General features: G+C 36.8%; 3 protein-coding genes and 1 pseudogene across 5 annotated transcripts; all 4 read left to right on the forward strand.

Annotated features, from left to right (window-relative positions):
* The first annotated feature begins 1,538 nt into the window (after window positions 1–1,538).
* On the forward strand, window positions 1,539–2,175 carry LOC114729602 (mavicyanin-like). Its single transcript, XM_028916627.1, has 2 exons — window positions 1,539–1,702; window positions 1,793–2,175. The coding sequence occupies exons 1-2, from the start codon at window positions 1,540–1,542 to the stop codon at window positions 2,140–2,142; spliced, it is 513 nt and encodes a 170-aa protein (XP_028772460.1). The 5' UTR covers window position 1,539; the 3' UTR covers window positions 2,143–2,175.
* Window positions 2,176–2,970: 795 nt separating this feature from the next.
* LOC114729601 (uridine kinase-like protein 1, chloroplastic) lies at window positions 2,971–7,749 on the forward strand (annotated as a pseudogene).
* Window positions 7,750–9,107: 1,358 nt separating this feature from the next.
* LOC114729604 (uncharacterized RNA methyltransferase pc1998) lies at window positions 9,108–14,260 on the forward strand. Its single transcript, XM_028916632.1, has 15 exons — window positions 9,108–9,310; window positions 9,395–9,509; window positions 9,610–9,721; window positions 9,825–9,869; window positions 9,949–10,016; window positions 10,114–10,168; window positions 10,256–10,335; window positions 10,490–10,573; window positions 11,179–11,292; window positions 11,646–11,764; window positions 11,861–11,978; window positions 12,238–12,371; window positions 12,454–12,610; window positions 12,696–12,775; window positions 13,806–14,260. Exons 1-15 carry the CDS (start codon window positions 9,132–9,134, stop codon window positions 13,879–13,881), a joined length of 1,536 nt encoding a protein of 511 aa, XP_028772465.1. The 5' UTR covers window positions 9,108–9,131; the 3' UTR covers window positions 13,882–14,260.
* A 684-nt stretch (window positions 14,261–14,944) lies between these two features.
* LOC114729605 (uncharacterized protein At4g15970-like) lies at window positions 14,945–17,489 on the forward strand. 3 transcript variants are annotated; one of them, XM_028916635.1, is made up of 4 exons: window positions 14,945–15,408; window positions 15,936–16,307; window positions 16,650–16,749; window positions 16,862–17,489. In XM_028916635.1, exons 1-4 carry the CDS (start codon window positions 15,265–15,267, stop codon window positions 16,897–16,899), a joined length of 654 nt encoding a protein of 217 aa, XP_028772468.1. In that variant the 5' UTR covers window positions 14,945–15,264; the 3' UTR covers window positions 16,900–17,489. The 3 variants fall into 3 exon arrangements, with proteins under 3 accessions (XP_028772468.1, XP_028772467.1, XP_028772466.1); XM_028916634.1 differs by having other exon boundaries at window positions 16,887–17,489; XM_028916633.1 differs by having other exon boundaries at window positions 14,948–15,408; window positions 16,650–17,489.
* The last annotated feature ends 8,396 nt before the right edge of the window (window positions 17,490–25,885 follow it).

The following is a 25,885-nucleotide window of genomic DNA, read 5'->3' on the forward strand; positions in this document are numbered from 1 at the left end:
CACTTGGCTCAGAGTAAGATTTACCTTTGCCAGTGCAGGTTATTATATATCCATTAATTTCAGATATGACTGACCAGGACAAGCAATTGTGGCAGCTGTTAGCTGTTGGGCATGGGTTCTGGCGAAATTCAACTACGAGAGACCAGACTACAATATAATGCATTATGGAGAAGCATTCCCTCCGCTTTATAACCTTTCCAACATTCCCCATAACCTCCCTCTCTTTGTTAGCTATGGAGGACGAGATGCTCTATCTGATGTTCTTGATGTTGACAGCTTACTTGATGCCCTCAAGTTCCATGATGTTGATAAGCTTAGTGTTCAGTTCATTAAGGACTATGCTCATGCCGACTACGTCATGGCATTTAATGCCAGGGACTTAGTGTACAATGAGGTTCTTGCATTCTTTAAGCGCCAGTTTGATACTTAATGCAGCAAAACTCGGCTTAAAAGTTCATACTACTACTACTACATCTTACAAAAATGCGATGTATTGGGTTATCTATATGATCAAATCTAAGTTATCTAGTTACTGATCAACTTCTTCTTTTTTTCTATTTATTTTTTGGGCTTTAGCAACTTCATTTTGCATGGGCATGATGCCTTCAGAACCCATCTATCCGGTTGGACTCCTGGCCCAGGCTAGGCTGTCTCTGCTTCAACTTAAACTACCTCTAGTTCATGCTCAGGTTAATACAAAACAAAGTAAATGCTGAAGAAAATGAATCTCATTAGCCAGTTGGCATCTAAAATGCTCCCTGCATTATCACAAAACTATGTCTAAATTGAAATTACCCTGTGCGATTGCACAGAATCATGAGACAAAACTAATTTAAAAAAAATATTGGATATGATAAATTAAGATAATGCACAAAGAAATGGTCATACTACTATAAAACGTTCTTTTATAAATAATATTAGATAGATTGCCAATCGAAGCAGGAAAATGAAAATTTTCCTTCACAAATACTTTCTGCTTCCATAATGCAACTAATGAACCAGCCGTCAGATAAACTAACTAAACTTATGCACGTTATACATTAACTTACTCCCCTTACAAGCTTTGATCGAAATTTCCAGATAAGTCGGTCGTCTGAATTGAAAATTTGAGTTTCCAGACTAGCCATGCTTAAGAGAAGTATGATCCCTTTGTTTGAACGCTAAGCTTTGGCAGTCTTGGTATCTACCAGAATTTGCTTAGCGGGCAATCTAAATTCTGAAACTAGAGTGTGAGCCACAAAAGAAGCTTGCCTTTGTTTTGCCTGGAATTAAAGAAATGACCAGGTGATGTTGATCCAACTAAGCTGAACTCTTTATGTTATACACTACATATTAACAATTCAGCACGTTACTTTATAACGACCCCCAATTTAAAATTGTTTTCGGCTGATAATATGAAGAAACAAACTGTTTTATGTTGACAGCGAGGCTTAATTTTCTTACCGCTAGCTGTATAAATAGTTGGAGATCATTAATCCTCGAACACAACCCAGCGAACCAGAAGTAACAGAGCAGAGGGAGAGACCCACGAAGAAAAACATGGGGCGGAAGAACACAATCCTCTTGGCATTGATCGCTGCTTTGTTCGCAAAGGAAGCCTTTGCAACTCAATACGATGTTGGTGGAAGCCAAGGTTGGGATGAATCCACAGATTTTAACACATGGTCCTCAGGAAAAACATTCAAGGTCGGCGATCAACTCGGTACGTTTCTTTTTCCTCCATAATTCGTTAAAGCTTCTTCCTTTACCCGGTTTCATTAAAATTCATAAAACATCAAGTCTTGTCTAGCAGTTTTCAAGTACAGTTCTGGGTTGCATAGTGTGGTTGAACTGGGAAGTGAGAGTGACTTCAAGAGCTGTGATATTAGCAATCCAGTGAACTCCATGAGCAGCGGGAACGATGTCGTAAAATTGAACAACGCAGGCACGAGGTACTTCGCTTGTGGTACCGCCGGCCACTGCGCACAAGGCATGAAGGTGAAGATTGCAAACAGTTGCTGGGAATGCCCCTCCACGCCTTCTTCTTCTTCTTCTTCGTCGTCGTCGTCGTCGGCGTCTTCCCCTGCTTCTACTTCTGCAGCTTCAGCTTCACAAGGACTTACTGTTTACGTCATGCTAATTTTTGCATTGTTATTTGTATGAGGATCTGAAGAGCGGAACTCTGCGTTTGAGGAGACAAATCGGGTTTTAATTTTAGAGTCATGAGTGTTATGTATGATTATCGAGAATTGAGAGCAGAGTTAGATATATATTTCCTCTTGTTTTCTTGTGTATTCCCTAGCTGAGTAAAAAGTTGTTGTGACTTGTGAGATAACTTTGGATCTGGATTGGTTTTCCTTTCTTGTTTTGGGGCCAACGTTATATTATCGTCCACATCTAATGAGAGAGCGCCATGCCTCATGGTAGTTAGCTTCAACGCAATAACGACCAACGATAAATCTCACTTGTTCGTTGTAAATTGTAACTTGTCAGTTATCACACGTGTCGACCGTTCGCAATACCACATCCTTTTTGTCATGCATATATATTGCAGGGATTTATGGGAGAATTTTTTTTTAAAAAAAAACTACTCCAAATAAAACAAATCTAAAATCTTTTATCTTTATAAGTTAAACTACAAGTTTTTTCGTCGCTCTTTGCATCATTGCATGGATTGTTAATATAAAATATAAGAAACTTTTAAAAATTAGTCATTAAATTATTTTTAACTTTCATCGATTGAGATTATTAAGATCAATTAAAAAATATAATTACAATAAAAACACATTACTTGCCATTAATAATAATATAGTTTTTTTTGGTATTTTTGTGCAAATGGACGAGTGTACATTTGCAAATTTTTTTTTTTTGGGGGGGGGGGGAGAACGAAGGGCCAGGCTTCAGAGCGCTTCAGAGCAGTGACCAAATGCAGAGTTTCATGCTCCTGTTACGAGCCACACCGAAAAAGTGCGATATAAAGAGAGCGATGCAATGCCGGAAGGGACGAGTCTGATCAACCACGTGATGGAGGCCGCTTCAGGGCCTCATTTCTCCGGCCTACGCCTTGATGGCCGCAGTTCGTCTCTACCTGCTTCATACTCATCTCCTGTCCGTCGTTTCTCTGCTTCTGCTATTGATTGCTCAACCTTAGCCCCTGATTCTCCTCACAAACAGCCTTTCGTAATCGGTAATTTTCATACTTTTCGCTACATCATGAGTGTTGATCTTTCTAGGCGTATTGCAAAGAATTCCGTCAGTTGTTTCTGAAACTAATTGTCCTTTTTAAGTTTTAACCATGCATGATATCCCCCCCCCCCAAAAAAAAAATCATTCTCGTGCTGACCGGTTTCGCGCCACATTCATTTCAATTCCATTACGGTGTTGGTGGATTTAATGTATAGGAGTTTCGGGAGGTACTGCTTCGGGTAAGACCACTGTATGTGACATGATTATCCAGCAGCTTCACGATCATCGAGTTGTGCTCGTCAATCAGGTTTTCTGTCTTGGCTTTCTTTCCTGGCAACTTTTTGGTGTAATCACTAATCAGTTTGATATTTATCACACGAGGAAAATTATATTCTAACGCTTTTACTTTTCTGATCTGTTTGATTTGCGTGGTTTTTAGGATTCATTTTATCGTGGTTTGACGCCTTCAGAAATGGAACGTGTGCATGAGTACAATTTTGATCATCCCGGTAATCTATATATGTATATACATATTTTTCATACCGGATATATGTATATATATTTGATTTATTAGCATTGGTCGTGTTTAGTTTGTATGAATTTATTCAACTACTTGGCTGTTCTGTTATTCTGCTTGTTGATAGAAGCCGGCTTCTTGATTCCATCCCTTGCTAATTGGTAACTACCCTTGGTTTTCCTTTTAGACGCTTTTGACACCGAGCAGCTTTTAGATTGCATGCGAAAGCTCCTAGGGGCCACAGCGTCCAAGTCCCAATTTATGACTTTAAGAAGCACCAGCGCTCTACTGATAGTTTTCGGCAGGTATCAAGCCAAACTCATGTTGAAGGATATGCTTGCATTTGGTAAATATTAAATATGATATCTAGAGTTCTGGGGCAGGTAGATGTTTAAGCATGTCAATTGCCTTTTTCTTTCCCAAATTGCTTGGCTTGACTCTTAAAAAATCTTCCTTCATCGATGGAATACGCAAAGTTCCTTCATTCATTCCAATTCGAATTATCTATAGTCTTTAATTGTGTATAAATTTTCGTTATGACCATTGTACTCTGGACGTCCACTTGTCAAATCACCAGGATGCCTTAACATATATTGGACATATACTGATGCACACTTGTTGATCTCTTGCCATATTTTATTGGCACACAAGTTTAATAACTTATCATATTGTTTCATTTCACCTTTTAGCTTTCTGGATCTCTGTTTCGTTTTTCTTGCTTTCCCTTTGCTAAGTTGTAGTTGACGTTATTTGATAGGTCAATGCTTCTGATGTCATCATATTAGAGGGAATTCTTGTTTTCCATGACCATCGTGTACGTGATCTGATGAACCTGAAAATTTTGTTGATTCAGGTTTGATCCATTTCTATTTTCCACCCTACTTCCTAATGATGAACCTGAATATAAGCTTTGATTGCTATAGCAGAGCATGGTTTCGGCTCAATGCTTTAATGGCTTGTGTTCTGAAATGTGTGGGCATTAATGCCTAGAATGCTTCATATCGTACTCTGTTAATAACTGTCATGACGCATTTCCGAGTCTATAAAGGTTTAAGTTTACCATCAATTTTATTTCACATTCCAATTGGCTAGATCATAGGGCCTTGTCTTATGAAGAGTCCTTGTAATCACTTATGTATTCGGAATAATAAACAAAATAATTCAAATCTTTTCCTTTTCTTTTTATAGGTAATGATAACACCACTGATTTGTCTGATTCTCGGTAAAATTGTATTTGTTCATTAATTTCCTGTAGATGCGGATGTAAGACTTGCTCGTAGAATTAGACGTGATACAGTTGAAAGAGGTAGGGATGTAAGCTCTGTTCTTGAACAGGTAAGCCCAGTATTTGAATTAGTATTTTGTTGCCATTGCCAGGGATAGAATCTTCTATTTTTATAAATGTTTTTATTTTTGCTAAAATTCAAATATTTCAATAGAACCATAATTTCATAGTCCTCAAGAAAGTGAGTTAATCACAATTTATTGTGCCTAAGGTGCCCAAATTTTGATTCATGATTTTCCACTGCAGTATGCAAAGTTTGTCAAACCTTCTTTTGATGATTTTATTCATCCATCAAAGAAGTATGCTGATGTGATCATTCCACGAGGAAGTGATAATCATGTTGCCATTGATCTGATTGTACAACATATCCAGACAAAACTTGGTCAACATAATCTGTGCAAGATATACTCTAATCTGTATGTTATTCAGTCAACATTCCAGGTAGTGATGTGCTTCGATGGTGAGAGCATCACCTTAATAACCAATTTTTATTCATCACTTTCAGACATCCTTACTACCCTCAGAAGCAGACTGTTATGCCTCTTTTATAGAACATATTAAAGAATTATCACTAATCGTATTCCTATTTTGTTTTTCTTCCTGAATGTAGAAGGAAAAGAATATGTTCTGATTCTTAAGCTTTACTTGTTTGCATTGTCAGATCTTTGATGAGTTTATACAAGGAACTGTAGTTTCGGAGTGCAGAATTACTTGTTCTACGATAAACAATAAAAGAAGTAAGATTAAATCGGAGTTGGATTTGTCATAATTAGGTAAAGAAAATAGAATTTTAGGGTAATCAATTTCAGAAGCCATGTGCTGTCGCCGGAAAGGGTAAAGTCACATCATATAGATGCACAGATTATGACTGAAGAAAGTGAAAAATCCCTCCCTGGTTCCAAGAATGAAAGGAACGTAGGTGATAGTAGTTAATGGTAGAGGTCGCAATTCTTTTTCCTGCTTACAAGCAGTAAGATGCTGCAATGAGTTGTTACATCTATATCTGATCATTCACCATTTATGCTGATAAATTTCAGATTCGAGGAATGCATACATTGATTCGTGATCGAGACATATCAAAGCATGATTTTGCTTTTTACTCAGATCGACTTATACGGCTGGTACTCCATGCCTCATAGCTCTGCCTAACTTTTATTCTTGATTGGTTTTCGCTTCCTTAATACTCAGAACACAGGACATGACTGCCTTTCTTGATCTTCATTATCAGGTTGTTGAGCATGGCCTTGGTCATTTGCCGTTTACTGAAAAGCAAGTAGTTACTCCAACAGGTAATTATGCATCTTTGCCATCACATGTGAAGTTTTCCGTCTTCATTTTTTCTTCTCTTGCTTTGGGAATGGGAATGATGCTATGAACAAAGCAACATTTCTAGTTAATATGTAATGGAAGCAGATCTACATCTCTTTCAATCTTTTTATTGTAAATTTTCATATATGACAAGCAATCTGTAGACTTAGAATTCCACTTTATTTTGCAGGATCTATCTATACTGGAGTTGACTTCTGCAAGAAACTGTGTGGTGTTTCAATTGTTCGAAGGTGAGCTTTGAACTGAGTATTAATTTTGGCAACCCCAATATCTAAATGATACACTGCTAATAGAAATACAACTAAGCAGGTAATATGCAGTATTCCTGTATGCAGTTAGATTATTAATCGTGGGTTTTCATTGTTAGTGTGTTAATCATGCAGTGAGCATTTTGAATCTTGATGCTAAGCTAGAATCATTCGCTGTTGCACTCTGTTTAGGCAGTTCCTCTAGAGATGAATATTTCTCCTTGTTTTTTTTTTTTTTGGCATGATAGTGGTGAGAGCATGGAAAATGCACTACGTGCATGTTGCAAGGTATTAAAATTGGGAAAATCTTGATTCACCGAGATGGGGACTATGGAAAACAGGTTAATAACTCCGTTTTTGGTCAAATTGACCTCCATTAAACTTTGTCTCTTATATTGGTTCTAAAATTGTACACGCGTGATTCATATTTAACTGTGAATATTTTGCTCCTCTGAGCAGTTAATATACGAGAAGCTTCCCATGGACATTTCAGAGCGTCATATTTTGCTTCTTGACCCTGTCCTTGCTACAGGTGCTCTTCTACTCTCGATAATTTGAAACGTCCTTCCTTTATTTATTGTCCACCTTTACTGTGTCATATTTGTGTATGCTTTCCCTCCTGAGATATTTACGACCAGCAAATAAAGACCACATTTTAATTTCATTCATCTCGATAATCTGGTTGATATTACCCAGTGAATTAACTAACTTTTTCACGATTGACTTTAGGCTTAATGCTTAATTTATTGACCTGCATGAAATTTTTCAGTTGTGGATAGTCGATTTGCTAGAATCTTTCCCGTCTAAATGTGTAATGGTTACTGAAAGCACTGAAAGTTTACACTGTTCTGGCTATTGAAAGCTGATATTGATAACTTGAATTGCAGGCAATTCAGCGAGCCAAGCAATTGAGTTACTCGTTCAGAAAGGAGTTCCGGAATCCCACATAATATTCCTGAATCTCATTTCTGTGAGTTTCGATGCCATTTTTATAGATGTGATCATAATTATACTTTTTCTTCCAGCTCCCGATCTTAATGGACTCTTGTCGAAATCAGGCACCCGAGGGAATCAAATGTGTGTGTAAAAGGTTTCCGTCCTTGAAAATTGTAACATCTGAAATTGACATTGGCCTAAACGAAGAGTTCCGTGTCATCCCTGGAATGGGCGAGTTTGGTGATCGCTACTTTGGTACTGATGATTGATCTTGCAGTCGTAAAACTAATGATGACCTTTGAGGTAGCTGTTATCTTTATTATAGAGAATCAACAGCACTTAGCAGCATTTCTGGTTGACTACGGTCATGGTGCATGATACTATGATCACTCTCCGCTTATACATTTATTGATGTTGATAAACTCTGTATAAATTCTGCTTTTTTCCTTTCCCCCCAACTCTAATATTCCTTTCTGCTAATAGCCAGGTGATGTGGAAAGCATTATTATTAATGCTTTTCCGATGCCAACCAGGCAGCCGGATGAGTCGATCGGTGAACATATTCAAACTTCGTGCTGTATTGTTTATTTGTTTTAATCATTGAAGGTTTCTCTGCGTGTTTCAAAAGCACGCAAGCTTGCCTCAAATAATTATTTTCTTCCTTTTTTTCTAATGAAAACCTTGAGTAAGTTTTACTTAATGGACATTGGACAACGCGACCAATTTTCGTGGGGTGTGGCTAGAACTTTTTCATCTGATTGTTTTAAACATGGCTGTCGAAAAGGATGTATTAAACGTATTATTCTCTTTTTTTTTTGATGAGTTAAACGTATTATTCTCTAATAAATACAAAAGATATAAAATAATAAAACCTCGAGATTTAAGCTGCTCAAAATTTTAATAAAAATACAATAAATATAGCGTAAATCCCCCATTTTACTTTTGTTTTTTTTTTGGGCCAGACATTTTACTTTTGATTTGCTAAAAGTACTCTGTAATATGTGATGTTAGTAGCCATATGATTTTAATATATATGATATCTTGCTGATTTGTTTGTAATTTAATATGATTTATAAAACAAAAAGGATTTGAAATTCAGAATATCCACCATTATTATTATTATTATTATGGTTTTTCGGGTTTAGATTTTGTTTCGGTCAAATTGTGGGCCTGAAATTTTGTTTCGATCGATTAGCTTAGCCATTTTAAGTTTTCTTTCTTAAAGCCAGTTTGTTTTATTGATGACAGCGCATTTCAGGCTGAAAAAGATACAAGTACACCGTCCTTCTTCTTCTTTTTTTTTTCCATGAAAAAAACAAGCGTTGAGGACTTGACATGAATCTGTTGCCAGCCTAGCCCTATATTCATTGATGGGCTAGGGCATCAATCGGTTGCCGGCCTAGCCCTAATTCGTGATTGGCCAGGGAATAAATCTGTTGCCAGCCTAGCCCTAATCGTTGATGGGCTAGGGAATAAACCTGCTGCCAGCCTAGCCCTAATTCACTGATGGGCCTGGTCCAAGCCCAAGCCTGAAACAATCAAAACAACCACGGGATATTATTTAATATTTATACAGCGTGTCCTGCTCACCGTTATCCATTCCCGCCTTGCAACTCAAGCAGGCGACTTCAGGTTCAGGTACGACGGAGGTATGAGCCTCTTCCTTGTCTCAACCCGGCCTTCCTTTCCTCTCTTCACCTGCCACGCTACCGCTGCCTTGCCCACTCACCCTTCGTCGCCGCCTCCTTCTTCTCTAACCTTGCCGTTAAGCTCTAGTACATCCTCACAGCCTTCGCTCACTTGTGCTCTTCACTGCCCGCACTTTCAATCGTACGCTTTACTCTCTTCCTCCATTATCTGTTACTTAAATTCACTCATAATACGGAATTTTTTCTCACAGTCGTGATTTTTCAGTTGCTCAGGGTGCACGCACGAGCTCAATCTCCATCATCCCATTATTGTCGACGAAGCCGCCAATTTCTTTGAAAAATATGGAGTTTCGGATTTCACATTTGATAGTTGCAAGCTGGTATTTCCGTTAGTCATTCGCTCCATTAACAAAATTCTTGCAATTTTTATTTCCTCTTTCCTTCCTCACACTTGTTATCGATTCTAATGCTTTTTACAAGTGGGGTTGGAGATGCCGTGCAAAACTGGCCGTGCGCGGTTCATCAACGAACCCTCTCATCGGACTTTATGAGGAGGGTACTCATAACGTAGTTGACATTCCGGATTGCAAAGGTCCGTGAACCTGATTTATTCGTTTTGCTTTGCCGTCACCTCTTGGTTAAACATTCTTAATGGACATTATTAACGTGTTTATTCCCATGCCTTCCTTACGCAGCTCATCATCCTAATATTAATGCTGCCGTGGACCTGCTTAAACGAGGTTTTCCCTTGTCATAGTCGACTGGATGTCCATTTAGCTGATTTTCAAGTTGCTTATATCTGTTCTCAATGCTTTTCAGGTATTACTGAGGTGGAAGTTCAGCCATATGATGAAGATGAGGGTACTGGCGATTTACGATACGTTCAGGTGAACAGTTATTAAACTGGCTACGGTAGATGCTGAATTGGCGTAACAATTTAAGCTGTCAATTCTTTGAAAGTTAATCGTTGACGGGCGTGTGCAGATGGCCGTTACAACTTACAACACATCTCTTCCTGCCGCAGAAAGATATAAGAACGGTGACTTTATTCAAAATAATGCAAAATTTGGCATTTCCTTTTCAAATTGTTATCCATTATTTAATCTATAGACTTAAACTATTTCAGGAAAAGTACAGGTCACTTTAGTTTGGAATTCAAGAAACGAAAATTCACCCAGGTCGGACAAACTGACTGCATTGGCAAATGTAAGCTGGGCATCATCTTTTTCCCCCCCTCTCTTCCTCTATCAGTTTCTCTGACCAAGATGGATTCTTCTCTAGCCCTCTGTCTCTCTCTCCCTCTCTCGCGCGCGCGCACACGCCCGCACGCAAAGTGATTATTTGATGTGATTGATTGCAGTTTCTATGGAGAAATGGTGGGCCAAGGAGCAGTTTCCATTTAATTCACTCTGTGTGGGCCAATTTCCAGACTTCCACAAACAATGTGAGTTTATACTGTTACTCGGAGACAAAATGATGACTATTGATGAAATCGGAAGACGTCTGCTGAAGTTGGGACTACGTCTATTTCTTGTTGAATTTATTTTGCTCAATTAAAATTCGTTCCTGTAAAACATTGAATAACTTAAAAGAGCTTTTCCCTTTTGCGTATCCTATGGCTTTGGATGCCATATATTATCTTTACCATGCTTTAAATTAAAAGTCACGTTGTTGCGTTATGGCCGAATCGTCAACATTTTTGTTTCTTGCCGGAACATAGTACTGTTGTCCTAGTTTAATGCAGTGAAAAAGGACCAAGATCTCATTATCAGATTTTGTTTCATTGTGACTAAATGATGCTGGACCTGGAACTTGGCATTTCTTTGAAAATGATAGCATGTAGACGCGAGGCATATGAGAATAATGTGGATATATACTTGTTTCAGGCGCAATTGTAATTTGTAGCATGTGCATGTGATATTTGCTTGGAATTTCCGAAGTGTAGACCTTTCTTAATTTTTACTAGACAGTATCTGGTCTAGTTTCACACATGCATCATAGCCATTTTCACGGGATTCATGCCTTTTGGATGCTTCCTTGGTAGTGCAGATCATTTTTGGGAATAGATGGAGACATCTTCTTGGAGAAAGAGATTTTTGGGAACATGTTGGTGGCATTGATGTGTCCTTGGCTCCTTCCAGTTTTGGCCAGGCAAACACACGGGTGAAGATCCTGACTCAGTGACTTCTAGTAATTTATTTTGTAATCAGCGAATGCATGTAATTGATGGGGAAGAGAAGCTAGATCCTTGAAAACAAGCTTTTATGTTTGCACTTTGGTGTCCACTATACTTTTCTGCACCAAGAGTCACCATCTACTTATTCATGAAAGCAATAAATTTTTCATGCCTTGCTTGTCTAAATTACTGACTTTTGGGCTTTTGTGTTGCTTGCATATGAGCTTTGGGTGGTCATTCTTATAAGAAATTGGCAAAATATTAATTGGCAACACCAATCTAAAGTTGCTTGAGGCCTAAGAGAATCCTAATCACTTTGGCCTGATTTTCTTTCTTCCAGGCTTTCAATATCTTGCTTAAGAAGTTGCAGAAGTATGTTCCATATGGATCATCTGTTGCGGATTTATATGCTGGGGCTGGGGTCATTGGTTTGTCATTAGCGGCTACTAGGAAGTGCAGGCAAGATATGGATGGTTTTGAACTTCTAAAATCCATTTTAGACTGTTACTTTGTGTTATATTAGGATAATATATAGTTTTGGTCGTTGTCTTGCAGATCTGTAAAATGCATTGAGATTAACAAAGAGTCAAAACTGTCTTTCGAGAAGACGGTTGATCGCTTGCCTGCAACCATTGAGAGTAGCATTACTTGGCATCATGCTGATGCTTCAAAAGTCAGTACTGGATATCTAAAACCTTGTCATATGTTTCGTTTATCAACTCCCGAAATTTAAGTGTTCTAATTTATATGAGTATGATGATTAAAACAAATTATGGTTTGCATTTTTCTTGCATCAATCTGAGTAGATATTTTCATGTAGTCTTGTTATGTCCAAGGACAAGAGAGAAAGAGAGAGCCTGAAGTTTTGTAGCTTCTGTCGGGGTCATGTGTTGTTCAAAACTGACTTCATGAATCATTTGCAAATTGTATAGGAACCTCTTTCTTGGCTTGTGGGCTCAGATGTTGTTGTCATTGATCCTCCCAGGAAAGGACTAGACGCATCTCTTGTTGATACATTGCAAAATATATCATCAATAGAGCGTAGAGTGCTGTCATCATCCGAAAGGTTGTTCTTTCAGTAGACTTATGAAGCTTGTTCATATTGAAAGTATTGCCATATGCCAGTTACTGACTCAAGTTAAGTGCAGCTCGAGCTCAAGAGTCAAGGAAGAGAAAAGACCTTGGGTTTTGCGTGCTAAGGAAGCTTCGGTCCAGGTTGGAAACAAGGCACCAGAGGATAACACCACACAGTCACTGCCACAAACCCTCATATATATAAGTTGTGGATGGGAAAGCTTCAAAGAGGTACTTACATTCATGAATTTTTATTGGTAAGCTTGCTCGACCTTTCTCTTAGTTATCTAATGTTAATGCAACAAGCTGTCAACAGGACTGCAAGGCATTGTTGTCTAGTAAGGCGTGGCACTTGGAGAAAGCCCATGGTTTTAATTTTTTTCCTGGCACCCAAAGGTACTTATTGTATACCTTCTTTGTACCACTCCTCAGTTTCCTTTATTTATTTATATTAAACAATTTGGATTGCACTGACAGTTTCCTTGTCCATACCCAAGCCAAAAAAGAACAAGAAGAAGAAAAGAAGGAAAGAAAAAATTACTGAATGACGAGGAAATTTTGAGGTTGAGTAATTATTGAGGTAGACGAACGTATCTTTTATGAAAGTGAAAGACATGTTTTGGAACTATACCTTGTTGTGGATCTGGCTTGGTTTGGGCATAGTCCAGTAGGCTTTTTAAGTCTGCATTCATTTTGATCTGTTATTAAAGTCAAGTAGTGACCAACAAGAGTTAGTCCAATTGGTAAGGAGTCGGTTTATAATCACAAGGTTGTGAGTTTGAACCCCGCTACTGATGTAAGAACTTTGTTAGTGAGTGATCTGTAAATACTTCTGTAAACGCTCTCTAAGACTATAAGCATACTCTGGCTTTAGTGAGCTCTTGGGACCAAGCCTATCTAAACTTTTTTGTACCCAAAAAAAAAAAAGTCAAGTAGTGGTTAAACCCATGCATAAAGCCCAGAATTAAGCCATATTTCTTTAATAAAATAAAATTTAGCCCAAATATGTGTAATAAACTGAAGCAAATTTAACATGCATCAGGGATGCTTGATTGAGTGAGAGTGTGTGTTACTTTCAGGTGGTGAATATTCTCTTGGCTTGTTGGTTGGGTAGAAGTTTGAATGCAAACCTTTTGCCACCTGAGAGATGTCCATAGACTTAGTCATTAGATTAAGCATTTGAGAAGCTGGAATTTTAAGAAGCGCAACTACTACTTTATTGTTTTGTTTAGGTTCCTAGAGGTAGTGCACTTCCCTTTTCCATTGAAAAATGCATGCTTTGCAGTGATGCGCACTCATCAACTTAGATGGTATTATAGTATTAATCGTATAGCTTTCCCTCCCCTCCCCTTCTTTCTCTTTCCCCACAAAAATGAACAAAGTAAAACAAGCATGGTAATATGTTCTATCTGCCATTTCGACACAGCATTGAAGTTTTAGCAGTATTCAAGAGGGGCCATCGGAAAGCAAAATCAGGAAAAAAGAAAAAGAAGCGATTGTAAGAATCAGCGGGACATGACATAAGCTTGTGCTTCAACTGGACCTGTGGTTGCGTTCTCAACTGTGAGTCAGCAAGGTTCGTTTCCATGAAATGAACAAATTACAAGTGTAGTTGCAATCTGGAAGGGAAAGATACAAGTGTAGTTGCAATCTGGAAGGGAAAGCTGTTATGAGCTTTTCCTTTGTCTCGTGTCGATGCTGGTAGAAAAGGCCGTTTTGTTTTCAAAGGAATAGTATAAAGTTACACGCCGCTGTTGTATGTTATTATCCGTCTCTCAGTTCAGATCAAGTAATGCCAAACTGGGGGAAACCCTTGAAGATGTATTCCTGAGAAAGCTGATTTTTCAGTTCATTGATTGGATGATTTTCCACTCCTGTTTTCTTCGCCATTAGGCGTTGTCGTTTTCATGCATCATCTTCCAATCACAAAATCAACGATGTGATGCGGGATTGATCTGCGACTTCAACGAAGTATGGATGGTTTTGTGATAAATTAGGGAAAGATCGTCGATTGTTGATGTTTAGCTGCATTTGGTTGATTCAAATTCAATCTATTCTTGGGTTGACTGCTGATACGTGTTCTTGTCTCGGCCAACTTAATTCCGGACACGATGATACAACAAATTTTGACATCAAAGGCTTAATTGGAATATATATATAATGACCAAATAAAGGCTGAATAAAGCATAAGGACCAGATGTTTGTCAGTATGATATTCCTTTATATTTTTTTCCGCAACAATTTGAGTACTACCTATGTTAGGTAAGGTGATTTCTTATTTGCTGTTGCTAAAAAATGTATAATTTAATTTAATCATTTCTATAAGTAAAATTGACCCAAAAAAATGTGAAATTAAAGCTTACTCCACACAGAAAGAATTAAAAAGATACGTTTCTTTATTTACTTATCTAATTATTTTCTAAGAAAAAGGTGAAATTTAATATAAAATCTATGTTGCACAAAAAGTGGAAATAATAGAAATCTAGGGAGATTGGAAATTATAAAGATTAGTTATTGCCCTGTTGGCCCCAAAAAAAAAAAATCAGTTATTACCCAATTATATCCACAGTATTACGGTCAGACAATCAATGAATGACAAATCTTCAGGAGCGTGGCGGGCGCCAAGTGCTTAATTGGGTGGGCACTATAAGCGCTATCTTTTTGAAGTGAATCCAAATGAATTATGCCTTTCCTTTTTCAAGATCTCCACGATTCATTCTGCCTTTATGAGGGGTAAAGGAGAAAGGAATTTCCTTTCAGTCCACTGGCTTCTTTTTCAATGGCGTCCCTTTTCTTTATATATAAACGAAAGAAGCCCTAAAACTTGAAGCCATCAAAGGACGGATTTGGCCTAAAAGTCTGCAAAAATTTGTGCCTTGGGAAGGATGAGAGATTTGGGACTGAGAAGATGGCAGTCTCTCTCTCTTACTGCCGCTTTCTTCATCGTCCTCCTTTGCTTCCTTCTGTTTCACTCTTCTGAATTTGTTCGAAGTGGTAGTCGGAGAAGGATTTTGCTCAAGCCTCCAACTGTAAGCATTATTGTTTAGCTATCTACATACTTTTCTGGGTTTTCTCATATTTGATTTTGCATTTTTCCCACATGATTCGTGAATTTGTACCACTGCTTTTATATGCTCTGTTTTTTTTTTTTTGGACTTTTTGGTCAATAATTATTTGAAGATGAAAGCCTGTTGGCAAGAAAAAACAAGAAAAGAAGAGGAGAGGAAACAAAAAGTTAGACGAAAGCTTTGCTGGACAACGATGAAAATAGAGATAGAGTGGAATTTTGAGACGTGACAGCGCAGAACAGTTATAACCTTATTTTGACATCAGCATCATAATCTGCTCCGTCTGTTATTTCTGTTCCTCTCGTTACGCAAGAACATAAAACGAAAAAGCTTTGTAACATAAAATCCCAGGAACAGAACAGTGATCCAAGAAATGAAAACAACTATTCACCTATAAAATTTCCATCGTATTGGATGTACACCTGTAAATGCGCAACATTTTGGTATGTTTTGATTTGTTCTTAAACCTGACACTGCCTTCCTAACAGTCACACTCAGAAAGAGAAGAACTGGATCAAGTTCTGACAAGAGCGACCATGCCCGACAGAACAGTGATCCTCACAATGCTAGATGAAGCATGGGCAAGCCCTGGATCTATCATTGATGTTTTCCTAAGAAGTTTTAAGGTTGGGGAAGGGACAGAGAGATTTTTGAATCACCTAGTGATCATACCCATGGACGCAAAAGCACTTAACTATTGCAGATCCTTGCATCCCTATTGCTTCTATCCATCCATCTTTTCTCATTATCTTCGCATCATTGCACAACCCACGACAAGCCCAGATGACAATGTGTTCATTTGGAAAAGAAACTACGTTCTGCTCCAGGTTCTTGAACTGGGTTACAACATTATCTTCACGGTAAGATTTTCGATCTTCTTGTCACTTACTTCTCTCCATTTATTTTGTTAAACTATATATCTTTTCTGAGTCGCATGCACTGGAAAACATAATAGTTTAGAAGTTTATAGAAAATTATACTCATATTTTTTAATACTTAAATTTATTGGAATATAGAAGAATATATTGAAGGAATGAAATAGTAAGAAACTCAATGACGCGAATTAAGAAAAATATTGAAAGAATAAGAAGGAGCCCCAGAGAAGTCGCACTCTTCTACTATGTTTATATTTTATACTGATAACTCTAGGACAATTACCTTTGAACTTGAACTGCTTGAACTCCGGAGTCTTGCTTTTGCAGGATGCAGATGTAATGTGGCTCAGAAGTCCACTTTTACACTTTCATCCCCAAAATGAACTCACAATCTCGTGTGATTTCTCAAGTTATGAGCAAAGGGGAGGTAACGTGCAAGATGGGGGACTTTTCTTCCTGAAATCAACAGCGATATCAATTGAATTCTTCAAGTACTTTAATTTCATGAAGGTTCTATATCCAAACTCACGAGTCAACAGGTCCCTCTGTTCGTATATTGTGCAGAATCAAGACGTAGTTGCAGCGTATGGCTTTCGCATTCAGTATGTGAACACAACTTATTTCGGTGAATTCTGCCACCGTAACAGGTATCAGTTTAGGGAGGTTTATAGCATGCATGCCAATTGTTGTGAAGATCTTAGAAGCAAAGTTCATGACATGGAGCTTGCTCTCCATGATTGGATCCGCTTCAGAGCACGTTCTTCAGATAATTATACTTGGAAGCCTACGGCTTTCAGGTGGAGAGCTCCACACAAGTGTCTGATATCATGACATGGATAATTGCCTCTACAGATATATGCTTCCCAACCTACTGTTAATAAATACCAGCAAATAGTTGCAATTGGCAAAGAAATAACATCATATAAAAATGCAATGTGCAAAGATATGAATAATGTTTTTGTTTTTTTTCAATCTTCTAAATCTTAGACAGTCCAGCCAGAGTCAAGCTAATCATTGGTGTTAAACGACTTAGGCCATGGCATTAGCCATTAAGACTTGTGTTAGTGGAAATAGAAACATAGAAATTGCTGCTGTGTAACGAAGAAGCTAGTGACAGGAAATACAAGGACTTACTGATGATCCTTTTTCTTTCGATTGTTTCTTCGACATGCTATGCTATTGACTCAACACCACGAATTATCTGCAGACTTTCCAAGTAACTTGCACATCCCATCCTCTCAAAAACAAACCAAACTTCCACCCGAGTTCCAGCTTCACTATCCTCTCTTCTATTCTGTAATATAAAATTTATAGGAAATCCCTCGTGAAAATAAAACTCAGCGTCAAAACGTGGCCAAAATCAAATTAAGCAAATGAAAATGCGAGACCAATAAGGTCAGCAAAAAGTGAACCTTGGGAGACTACGCTTAGCAGCCTCGCGTGACTAGCGCTTCATCTCATCTTACATTCCTGATGACACCAACCTTCATAATCTATCTTCGGAACCTTTAGAGCGGCCTTTCTCCTCGGGCTCGTTGTCGTCCTCCTCCGCCTGCACATTGCCTGTGGATTTGAAGAAGACGATGTTGGCATAAGCGAGAGATGGCAGATCACAGAGGACAACTCTGTCGACATAGGAGAAGGAGAGAGGTGGTCATATCATGTGTGGCAAGTCTTGGGGACCAAACTGTGACCACATTTCTGGATCTGAATCGGAAAGAAAGTCGATGAAGAGGAGAGAGATCGAACTGTGGAGTGAGGAAGCCATGGACGGGTCCACGACGTCGGGAAAAGATTACGGAGCTCCCTATTATTTCCGTTTGATTGGAGCTCGTCCAGGAACAGGAAAAAAAGACCTGTGGGGGCAAGGGCGAGCCACGGAACCAGGAGGCGAAGCGTGGGTTTTTTCCCGTACACAAGAAGGCAAAAGCCTAAAAACCCATGAGCGATGGGGAAAACATGATGAGGGGTTAGTCCAGAATGCGGCACAGGCCCATTCAAACTAGTCTGTTTGGGCTTGGCCGCTTTCTTCTGTTCAATTGGGCCAAATCTGGGCTGAAAAGTCCAACCAATCAGATCGTTTCTGGGGGGGGAAAAAAACTCAATCTGCATTTGTCATTGTTTTTTCCCCCCGGCAGAAACGAATATTTTGAACCAAAATCCAAAAGTGCGTCTTATAAACTCTAACAACTCCGATGAGAATAGGAAATAATTTAAATTAGTTAAATGACAAAAAAATTAACAACTTTTTAGCACGATTTTTTTTATCAATAAGAATATAGTTAGCGGGGTAGAGATGAGAATGATAGAAAAGTCCAAAGGAAAATAAATAAGAATATTGTTAAAAACGTGTTATGAATGTTTCGTTAAATTTATTAAGCGGTTTACAAGCGAAGCAATTGATTTGTACTTGTGCTTTTTAATTCACAGTATAAAAATACAATGGTTCGGTATTTTTTTTTTAATTATTCCCTTCATGTTTAGTTGACACGAGATAATAATATCAATATAATATATTATGTAAGTATTTAATTATCACCCGTCCCAACTGAACCAGCATGGAAAAGCATAAGCACGCCAAATAGCCATCACAATTCAAACACCATATACAGGGCCCACCATTACAAAATATTAAGTCACAATTCAAACAGACCAAGTTCAATGGCAGGCCCCTAGGGCGCTTCCAAGAGCCAGTTAGAGGCACCGTTACAGCAGAGATAATAATATCAGATATCGTTCCCTTTAACGAAGCAGTGTATGTTCTGGAACTTCCTTTTTGGATCTCAATATAGGTCCATTAAACGTATAAATACCCACACTGACAGGCAAAAGGATTGCGAAGAATCGTGTTTAAAAACTCGCATTGGAAGATGTGAAAGCAATATTGTTTAAACCACTCTGGTGAGAAGGTGAAAAACAGTAAGTTCAGAAAAATAACCTAGAAGATCCGCCCTTGGCTTGGCCTGCAGAAGAAAGTGAAAGGCTGTATATTATAAGGGGAGGGTCGACCACGTTATCTCAGATATCCTCCGTCTTTCCTTATTCCGTGTCTTTGTCCATGCACGCACAAGTTCTTAATATAACGTCGATCTGTGCAATATTCACTAATTAATGACAAGACATATATCATCGGCAAAATTATGTTACCACTGGAAACGTTGCAAGGCGTGAACCAAGTCATTGTTTATTAGTCTATAACTTATATAGATGGTCTGTTTTTCTATTTATGGAGGGACTATGTGATATAATATTGAAAATAGAAAGTTGGCCGTGTACATAGATATGCCTCCAACAACTTTCGTGCTTACTTTTTTGAGAAGGCAAATAATCTTCTTGATTTAAAGAAAATATATAAAACCCCAACAACAAATTAAGTCGGCCTAGCTAGAAACAATGTACTTAACTGGAAAGTGAGGGTCGCTAGCATTTCCTCTATGGTGGTGTAGATCCCCACAAGGGCCACAACCATCTTTGTTTACGTATAACACTTATCCTATGCTTAGGTATGGAAGAATCGAAGAAAAAGAAATTATAGACAAATTTTAATGATTCTGAATTTAAACAAATTAAAAAGATGAAATTATGAAAGCTTGATGAAAGACTAAGAAAAATTAATTAAAATAATTAAATACCACTTCTTCTTCTTTTCTTTTTTTGGGGTCAACACTTCTTTTTTTTTTTAAACTGAGCTCTTTTCCTTTCCACTCCATTTCCCTCTGTACAAACGGACCTTTAATCAATGGATTGACTAATTACGATAAAGCCTCTTTTTCGACCGAAAAGTTTCTCAATCTGGTGGTTTTAATAATGTCTTACGACCGAGTCGAAGAGACGGATTGATCTTGACGAATCTGGAAGATCGTATACATGTGTGTGTACACGCGCGCGCATATAGATATAGAAATTTTGGGTGCCTACGCCGGTTAGCACTAGTTTTTTTTGGGTCAAAGTTGGTTAGCACTAGTTAGAAATAATACTCCTCCTGTCTTTAATATAGGACCCAATTGTTGAGTTGGTTTTGGTCTTAAATATAAAACTCATTTCTCATATTTATCAATTTTCTCTAAATTACCTCTATGAATACTCTTTCAACCATAATTAAGTAGAAGAGGGAGAGGGGTATTAAGAAAGATGATTATGGTGTTTTAGGAAAACATGTCATGTTTCTTATAATTAACTAACTTACCTAACTTTCTTAATTTAATCAAATTAGTTAAATGAGTTGTATATTAAGGACCGAAGGAGTAATTTCTGTCGAAATTATAACTGATAACTAACTGGTTGGCAATTTAATTGAGATTACAGGGGCATGGTTGTTTAATTATAAAAATCTGCCCAAATAATAATGCAAAAGAGGAATCAATTGCCTGCAGGGTGATTAATAAGGACTTGAGTCGCCTGGAAATTTGACAACTTAATAGGAAAAAAGAGATCAGGCCTGGATTAATTAAACTCATTTGATAGGAAAACATAGAATCAGTTAGAAAAAGCAATTCTGCTCGTTATGAAATAAAATTTCCATCGTATATTTGTTTTGCACAGTACAAAATCACTTAAAATAAGCTAATTCAAGCAACCCCGTATATATGATCCTCATTTAATCCCGGGCTGGCTTGAGATTAAAATTAGGAGAGATCAAGCATCCATAGTTTCCACTTTCCACTTTTTTTTGTCCAGCAAGTAGAATGGATCATTAAAGTTAGTAAAGGAGCTTTTACGAAGCACTAGCTCGTATGAAAGGGGATGAGAGAGCGTAGCAATAAAACGAAAGTGATCTGGTGGTGCGTGTTATCTGTTATGTTCCCTAGAGAGAGCATGTGTGTGTGTGTGGAGTGATGGTGGGTGTTCACTGTTTACATAAAACCATGTGAGGTTCACTGCATCAGGAAACGATCCCGCCTTCTTTATTCTTAAACTATGCTAAAAAGCCTAAAAGCATGCATCATTATTAATTAACACCTTACTTTAATTTTTGTCGCCCTATCATAATCTTCGTTTTCTTCAACTTTTGAAGCCTCCGTCCTATGAGGGCTTTTATATATAACCCCCCCCCCAAAAAAACACAATCCTGACCCCGTCATAAACCCAGTTCATTGAAAATTAAAAAAATATATTTTGATTTATTATCAAGGGAGTGTTTGGATAGAAACCAAACCATAGTTTCAGAAGTGCTTTTACGGATTACGAAGTAAATATATGAAAGAGTTACTCGTTTTGCGGAAAAGCGCTTCTGAAACCGCGGTTTTGAGAATGTCAAACACCCCCTAAATATAAAGGAGTTGTTGGGAGCTGATGTAAAGAGTAGAGACGGTGAATGTGCTAAAAATAATTTACCTGTAATTAAAATTAATTAAATGTATATTATTTTCATCTCATTTTTACCTCTCGACTTCAAAATTATTTTTATTTTTATTTTAAACGAATTGACCCTAATTTTCTGCATGTATATATAGGATATCAAATTAGAAGCATCCTTTTTAGATTTAAATTTTAAACTAATACATATATTTATATATATCGGCTTCTTTTTAGTCATATAGAGGCAGATATATGCATTTCTAGGTTATCTGTTCGTCTACTTCCAAAACTACATTGGTTTGAAGTGGTTGATTCTGAAGCGATTGTTTAATCAATCAGAACAGGAATTAGTGGGTTAATCAAATTGATCAGCTGGCTCATTGTTTTTTAAACCGCAATAAAGCTTGCTATGGTACTGATCTAATGCTCTCTAGTTTGATAAACATTTCAAATAAATAAATAAATAAATAACCCACCCCTTCTAGCGCAAACACAAAGCAAAAAGCATACGCGGAAATAAACAACTATCAGTGGAAGTCACTAAAAATTGAATATTTGCTCATCACTAAATAAACCAAAAGACCAGAATATATGAATTAAAAGGATACCTGATCCCCTGGTCCGCAGTTCCTTCGGCTTACGACGTGGCATCTTCTGGGTCATTAGTTGAAAATCAAACTGTTCGACGCCAAAATAATTCGCCATTTACTGAGCTCCTTCATGTAATTACAGAGTAAAAACATTTATAAACACGTGAATGTACATGTTAATACGTGGCTCTAATATCATTACACGCGCACACAGGGATTTAGAAAAGGGGAGAGGGGGGAAGAGGCGGTTGAGCTTTGTTGGATGATACACGCCCAAAAATGGTGATAGCCTGTACACGTGTGAAACTAACTTAGCTTTGTTACGACTAATTCCTGTTACATGAACTAAACACTCTCCTGTCATATTACCCCATCTCTAATATAAGAGTTAGTTAATTAATCTAAATAAATTAAGAAAGTTTATTGAATTAGTTATTTATAATAATTATGTGTTGTCTTTTCTAAAATACCCTTGTTAATTACATGTTAGCTAAAACTATAATTTGATTGAACCTTTAACATATACAACTACTATAAGTCTATAAGGACTATATTAAAAAAATAAATAAATATTATAGACAAAATGGATTGGGATTTTATATTTAGAACCAAATTAGAGGTAATACCACCTCCATTCCTAAATATAAGAGTTAGTTGACTAATTTGAGTAGATTAAATAAATAAGTTAGTTAGTTATTTGTAAGAAATAGGTGTTGTCATTCCTAAAATATCCTTGTTAATTAAGTGTATTAGCTAGATTATCATTATTATAAATACTATTTTGGAAAAAAAAATATAAATGTGAGAATAAAATAGATTAGGGTCGTATATTTAGAATCAAAATAAAAGTCAAACAAAACCTTAAAAACCAGAGATAATATGTTGTAATACCGCACAAAAAATACATGGCAGAGTTCACGGCTATAGGTGGCCAGGGTTGGCCATTGTTAAGCTCTTGTGGATTCCACGCAAGACACACACATATTCGTCAAAAGCATTGGGCTAGTTTACAAAATGAGCTAACGAAGCATTAAAGAGCAGAAACAGAGAATGGTGTTTGAGATTCCTTCTTACGTCAATAATCACGAATCAGCCAACAAAACGTATAGGGACACAGTAGTGATTTATTATTGTATTTGTTTTTGATATCGCGCGGTCGTTGTGTCCCATTCTGCCTCGCTAATTACTAACCAGTCACGTAGCTTTCATTCGTAACGCTTCTCCATATACGGTCACCAGCTTTTTCTCGAAGCTTGTTAATTTAATTTGAACACCAAAATTCTAAAATAATTATACTCATCCGATCCTTAATATAAGACCTATTTCACTAATTTAATTAGATTAACAAAGTTAGGTAAGTTAGTTAATTATAAAAAAAGTGACACATTTTTCTTAAAACACCATAATCATCTTTTTTAATACCCCTCTCCCTCTTTTACTTGATTATGGTTGATAGAGTATCCATAGGGGTAATTCAGAGAAAATTGATAAATATGATAAATAGGTCTTATATTTATGATCAAAACCAACTCAAAAATTGAGTCCTATATTAAAGACCGGAGTAGTAGATCATCAAAAAAATCCCAATCGTTTTCACCCCCTCCCTCCCTATATATATTAGACATATGTTAGAGCTTTTACAAATTAAATTCGAGTAACGGGCCAAAATTAGAATGACATAATCAGCGTCGTTTTCGATCACTGGCTAGGTTGAAAGTGATGGAGAATAAGAACAACAACGTGTAGAAATTCAGTTTCTGCTTAGGCATGATGAACTTTTGATTCGTGTAGAAGTTACCAGGCATTGTTTTTTTTTTTAATGGAGTGATGAGTAACTCAATGATTACCCATCTAATCATAAATATAAGATTCATTTTATAATATAATCTACACTATAAAATGAGCCTTACAAGGAGGAGTACCATACACATATATATGCACAGCACGCCCGTGTCCTATGTTATTTTCCGTCTAAAACCTTCAAAGACCAAGCAGGTAACATTTGCTATATATGGTTCGCCACTTGAATGAATAAAATATGCACAAGATCTTCATGTTTACCCCAATATATATACATACACATATATATATATATCAATTTCATTTAATATAATATAAATATCACAAAAATATAAAAAAAAGATTGAAAATAAAAGTTGACTCACCTGCACTCATCTTATAATACAGAAATTAAATATTATCAGACAAAAATAATAAATTAAGTATTTTTTTAACAAAATAATGTAAATGGATATATCCGATTGTGTTGACAGTATTTCTACGTATCCTTCCCACCCTTCCCCTATATATCTACATAAAAAAAAAAAAATCTAAAAACATATATAGGACAGTATATATTCAAATAATCAGCGAGAACGATCTAACGAATAGTAATAGGCTTGTTTTAGTTGGACGTCCGAGACCGTCAGCAATAATAGTTTGTGACTTTTATTCTCTGTAAGTTGGCATTAAAAAAAAAAGACTTTTATTCTCTGTATGAAAGTGTTTGGAGATTACGAGAATCTTCTGCCTTTTGCAAATACAAGTATCTACTAATGACTGGGCATTAGTATTAAACAATTAAATGTGCACTGCTACTGTTGCCAATATTGTGGGGAATGGAATCTTCGTAACTGGACCTTGCCTTCATTATTGAGCTATTGTGGCTTACGTGCAAAATTGACACCACCGGGCACTTGGTTGGCATAGATATTTGAATTATTTTAACAATTTTATGCAATCTATAGTAAATTAAGTTGGAAAAACTTATAATATCGCCCAAATTGATGAAATCTGTGTGTTAGTATTTTGTATAATTTTTTTTGTAAAAATTTTAATATCACCCAAGTTTTTTTTTGTATAATTTGAATAATTTTAATAATACTCTCAGATACAGTGTTGTTGGCTGGTACTTGATACTCCTCCGATCCTTAATATAGGACCCAATTCTTGAGTTGGTTTTGGTCCTAAATATAAGACCCATTTATCATATTTATCAATTTTCTCTAAATTACCCCTATGGATGCTCCCTCAACCATAATTAAGTAGAAGAGGGAGTGGGGATATTAAGAAAGATGATCATGGTGTTTTAGGAAAAATGTATCATTTTTCTTATAATTAACTAACTTACCTAACTTCCTTAATCTAATCAAATTGGTTAAATGGGTCTTATATTAAGGACAGGAGGAGTAATTAATATGATGCATTCGGTTTTAAAATCTAAATAATTAAAATATGTTGATCTAATGGTAAAAAAAAAAAAGCAGGAAAAAAAAATTCCAAACCGCTAGCACTCACCCGACCCGGGCTGGCTCGTGCACGTTTTAGGCGGGCGATTTTGACTCGGATAAAACATGCCTCTTCATGATTCCATGCGGCGAACTCGATGTGATGCCCAACTCAACATACATGTTTTATAATAAAAAAACCGGGGGAAAATCCTTTAAAAATTGTATTGGTGAAAAAAAAAATCGAATAAATTTTCAAAAAAAAATCCAAAAAATATTATTAAATTTCAAAATTTCAAATCAGGAATTATTAAAAATGTTTTGTCATTTGCTTTTGAATGTAGTCATTTTTTTACGAGTATATTAGTTAATACTAATTTAGAATTTTGAAATTCAACAACAACTTTTTTAATATTTTTTTAAATTTTTATATGGGAAAATATCATCA

Source organism: Neltuma alba, unplaced genomic scaffold (genome assembly GCF_004799145.2).
Source record: "Neltuma alba isolate B1F8T4 unplaced genomic scaffold, ASM479914v2 tig00012649_pilon, whole genome shotgun sequence".
Taxonomy (NCBI): domain Eukaryota; kingdom Viridiplantae; phylum Streptophyta; class Magnoliopsida; order Fabales; family Fabaceae; genus Neltuma; species Neltuma alba.

What these genes read in the sequence shown, in the direction of transcription:
- LOC114729602 (XM_028916627.1), top strand. Translation starts at nt 1,540, where the DNA reads ATGGGGCGGAAGAACACAATCCTCTTGGCATTGATCGCTGCTTTGTTC. An exon ending in CAAGGTCGGCGATCAACTCG is followed by an intron (nt 1,703 to 1,792) that starts GTACGTTTCTTT and finishes CTTGTCTAGCAG; the next exon opens with TTTTCAAGTACAGTTCTGGG.
- LOC114729604 (XM_028916632.1), top strand. Translation starts at nt 9,132, where the DNA reads ATGAGCCTCTTCCTTGTCTCAACCCGGCCTTCCTTTCCTCTCTTCACC. An exon ending in GCGATTTACGATACGTTCAG is followed by an intron (nt 10,017 to 10,113) that starts GTGAACAGTTAT and finishes GGGCGTGTGCAG; the next exon opens with ATGGCCGTTACAACTTACAA. An exon ending in CGCAGAAAGATATAAGAACG is followed by an intron (nt 10,169 to 10,255) that starts GTGACTTTATTC and finishes AAACTATTTCAG; the next exon opens with GAAAAGTACAGGTCACTTTA.
- LOC114729605 (XM_028916633.1), top strand. Translation starts at nt 15,265, where the DNA reads ATGAGAGATTTGGGACTGAGAAGATGGCAGTCTCTCTCTCTTACTGCC. An exon ending in TTTTGCTCAAGCCTCCAACT is followed by an intron (nt 15,409 to 15,935) that starts GTAAGCATTATT and finishes CCTTCCTAACAG; the next exon opens with TCACACTCAGAAAGAGAAGA. An exon ending in GTTACAACATTATCTTCACG is followed by an intron (nt 16,308 to 16,649) that starts GTAAGATTTTCG and finishes TTGCTTTTGCAG; the next exon opens with GATGCAGATGTAATGTGGCT.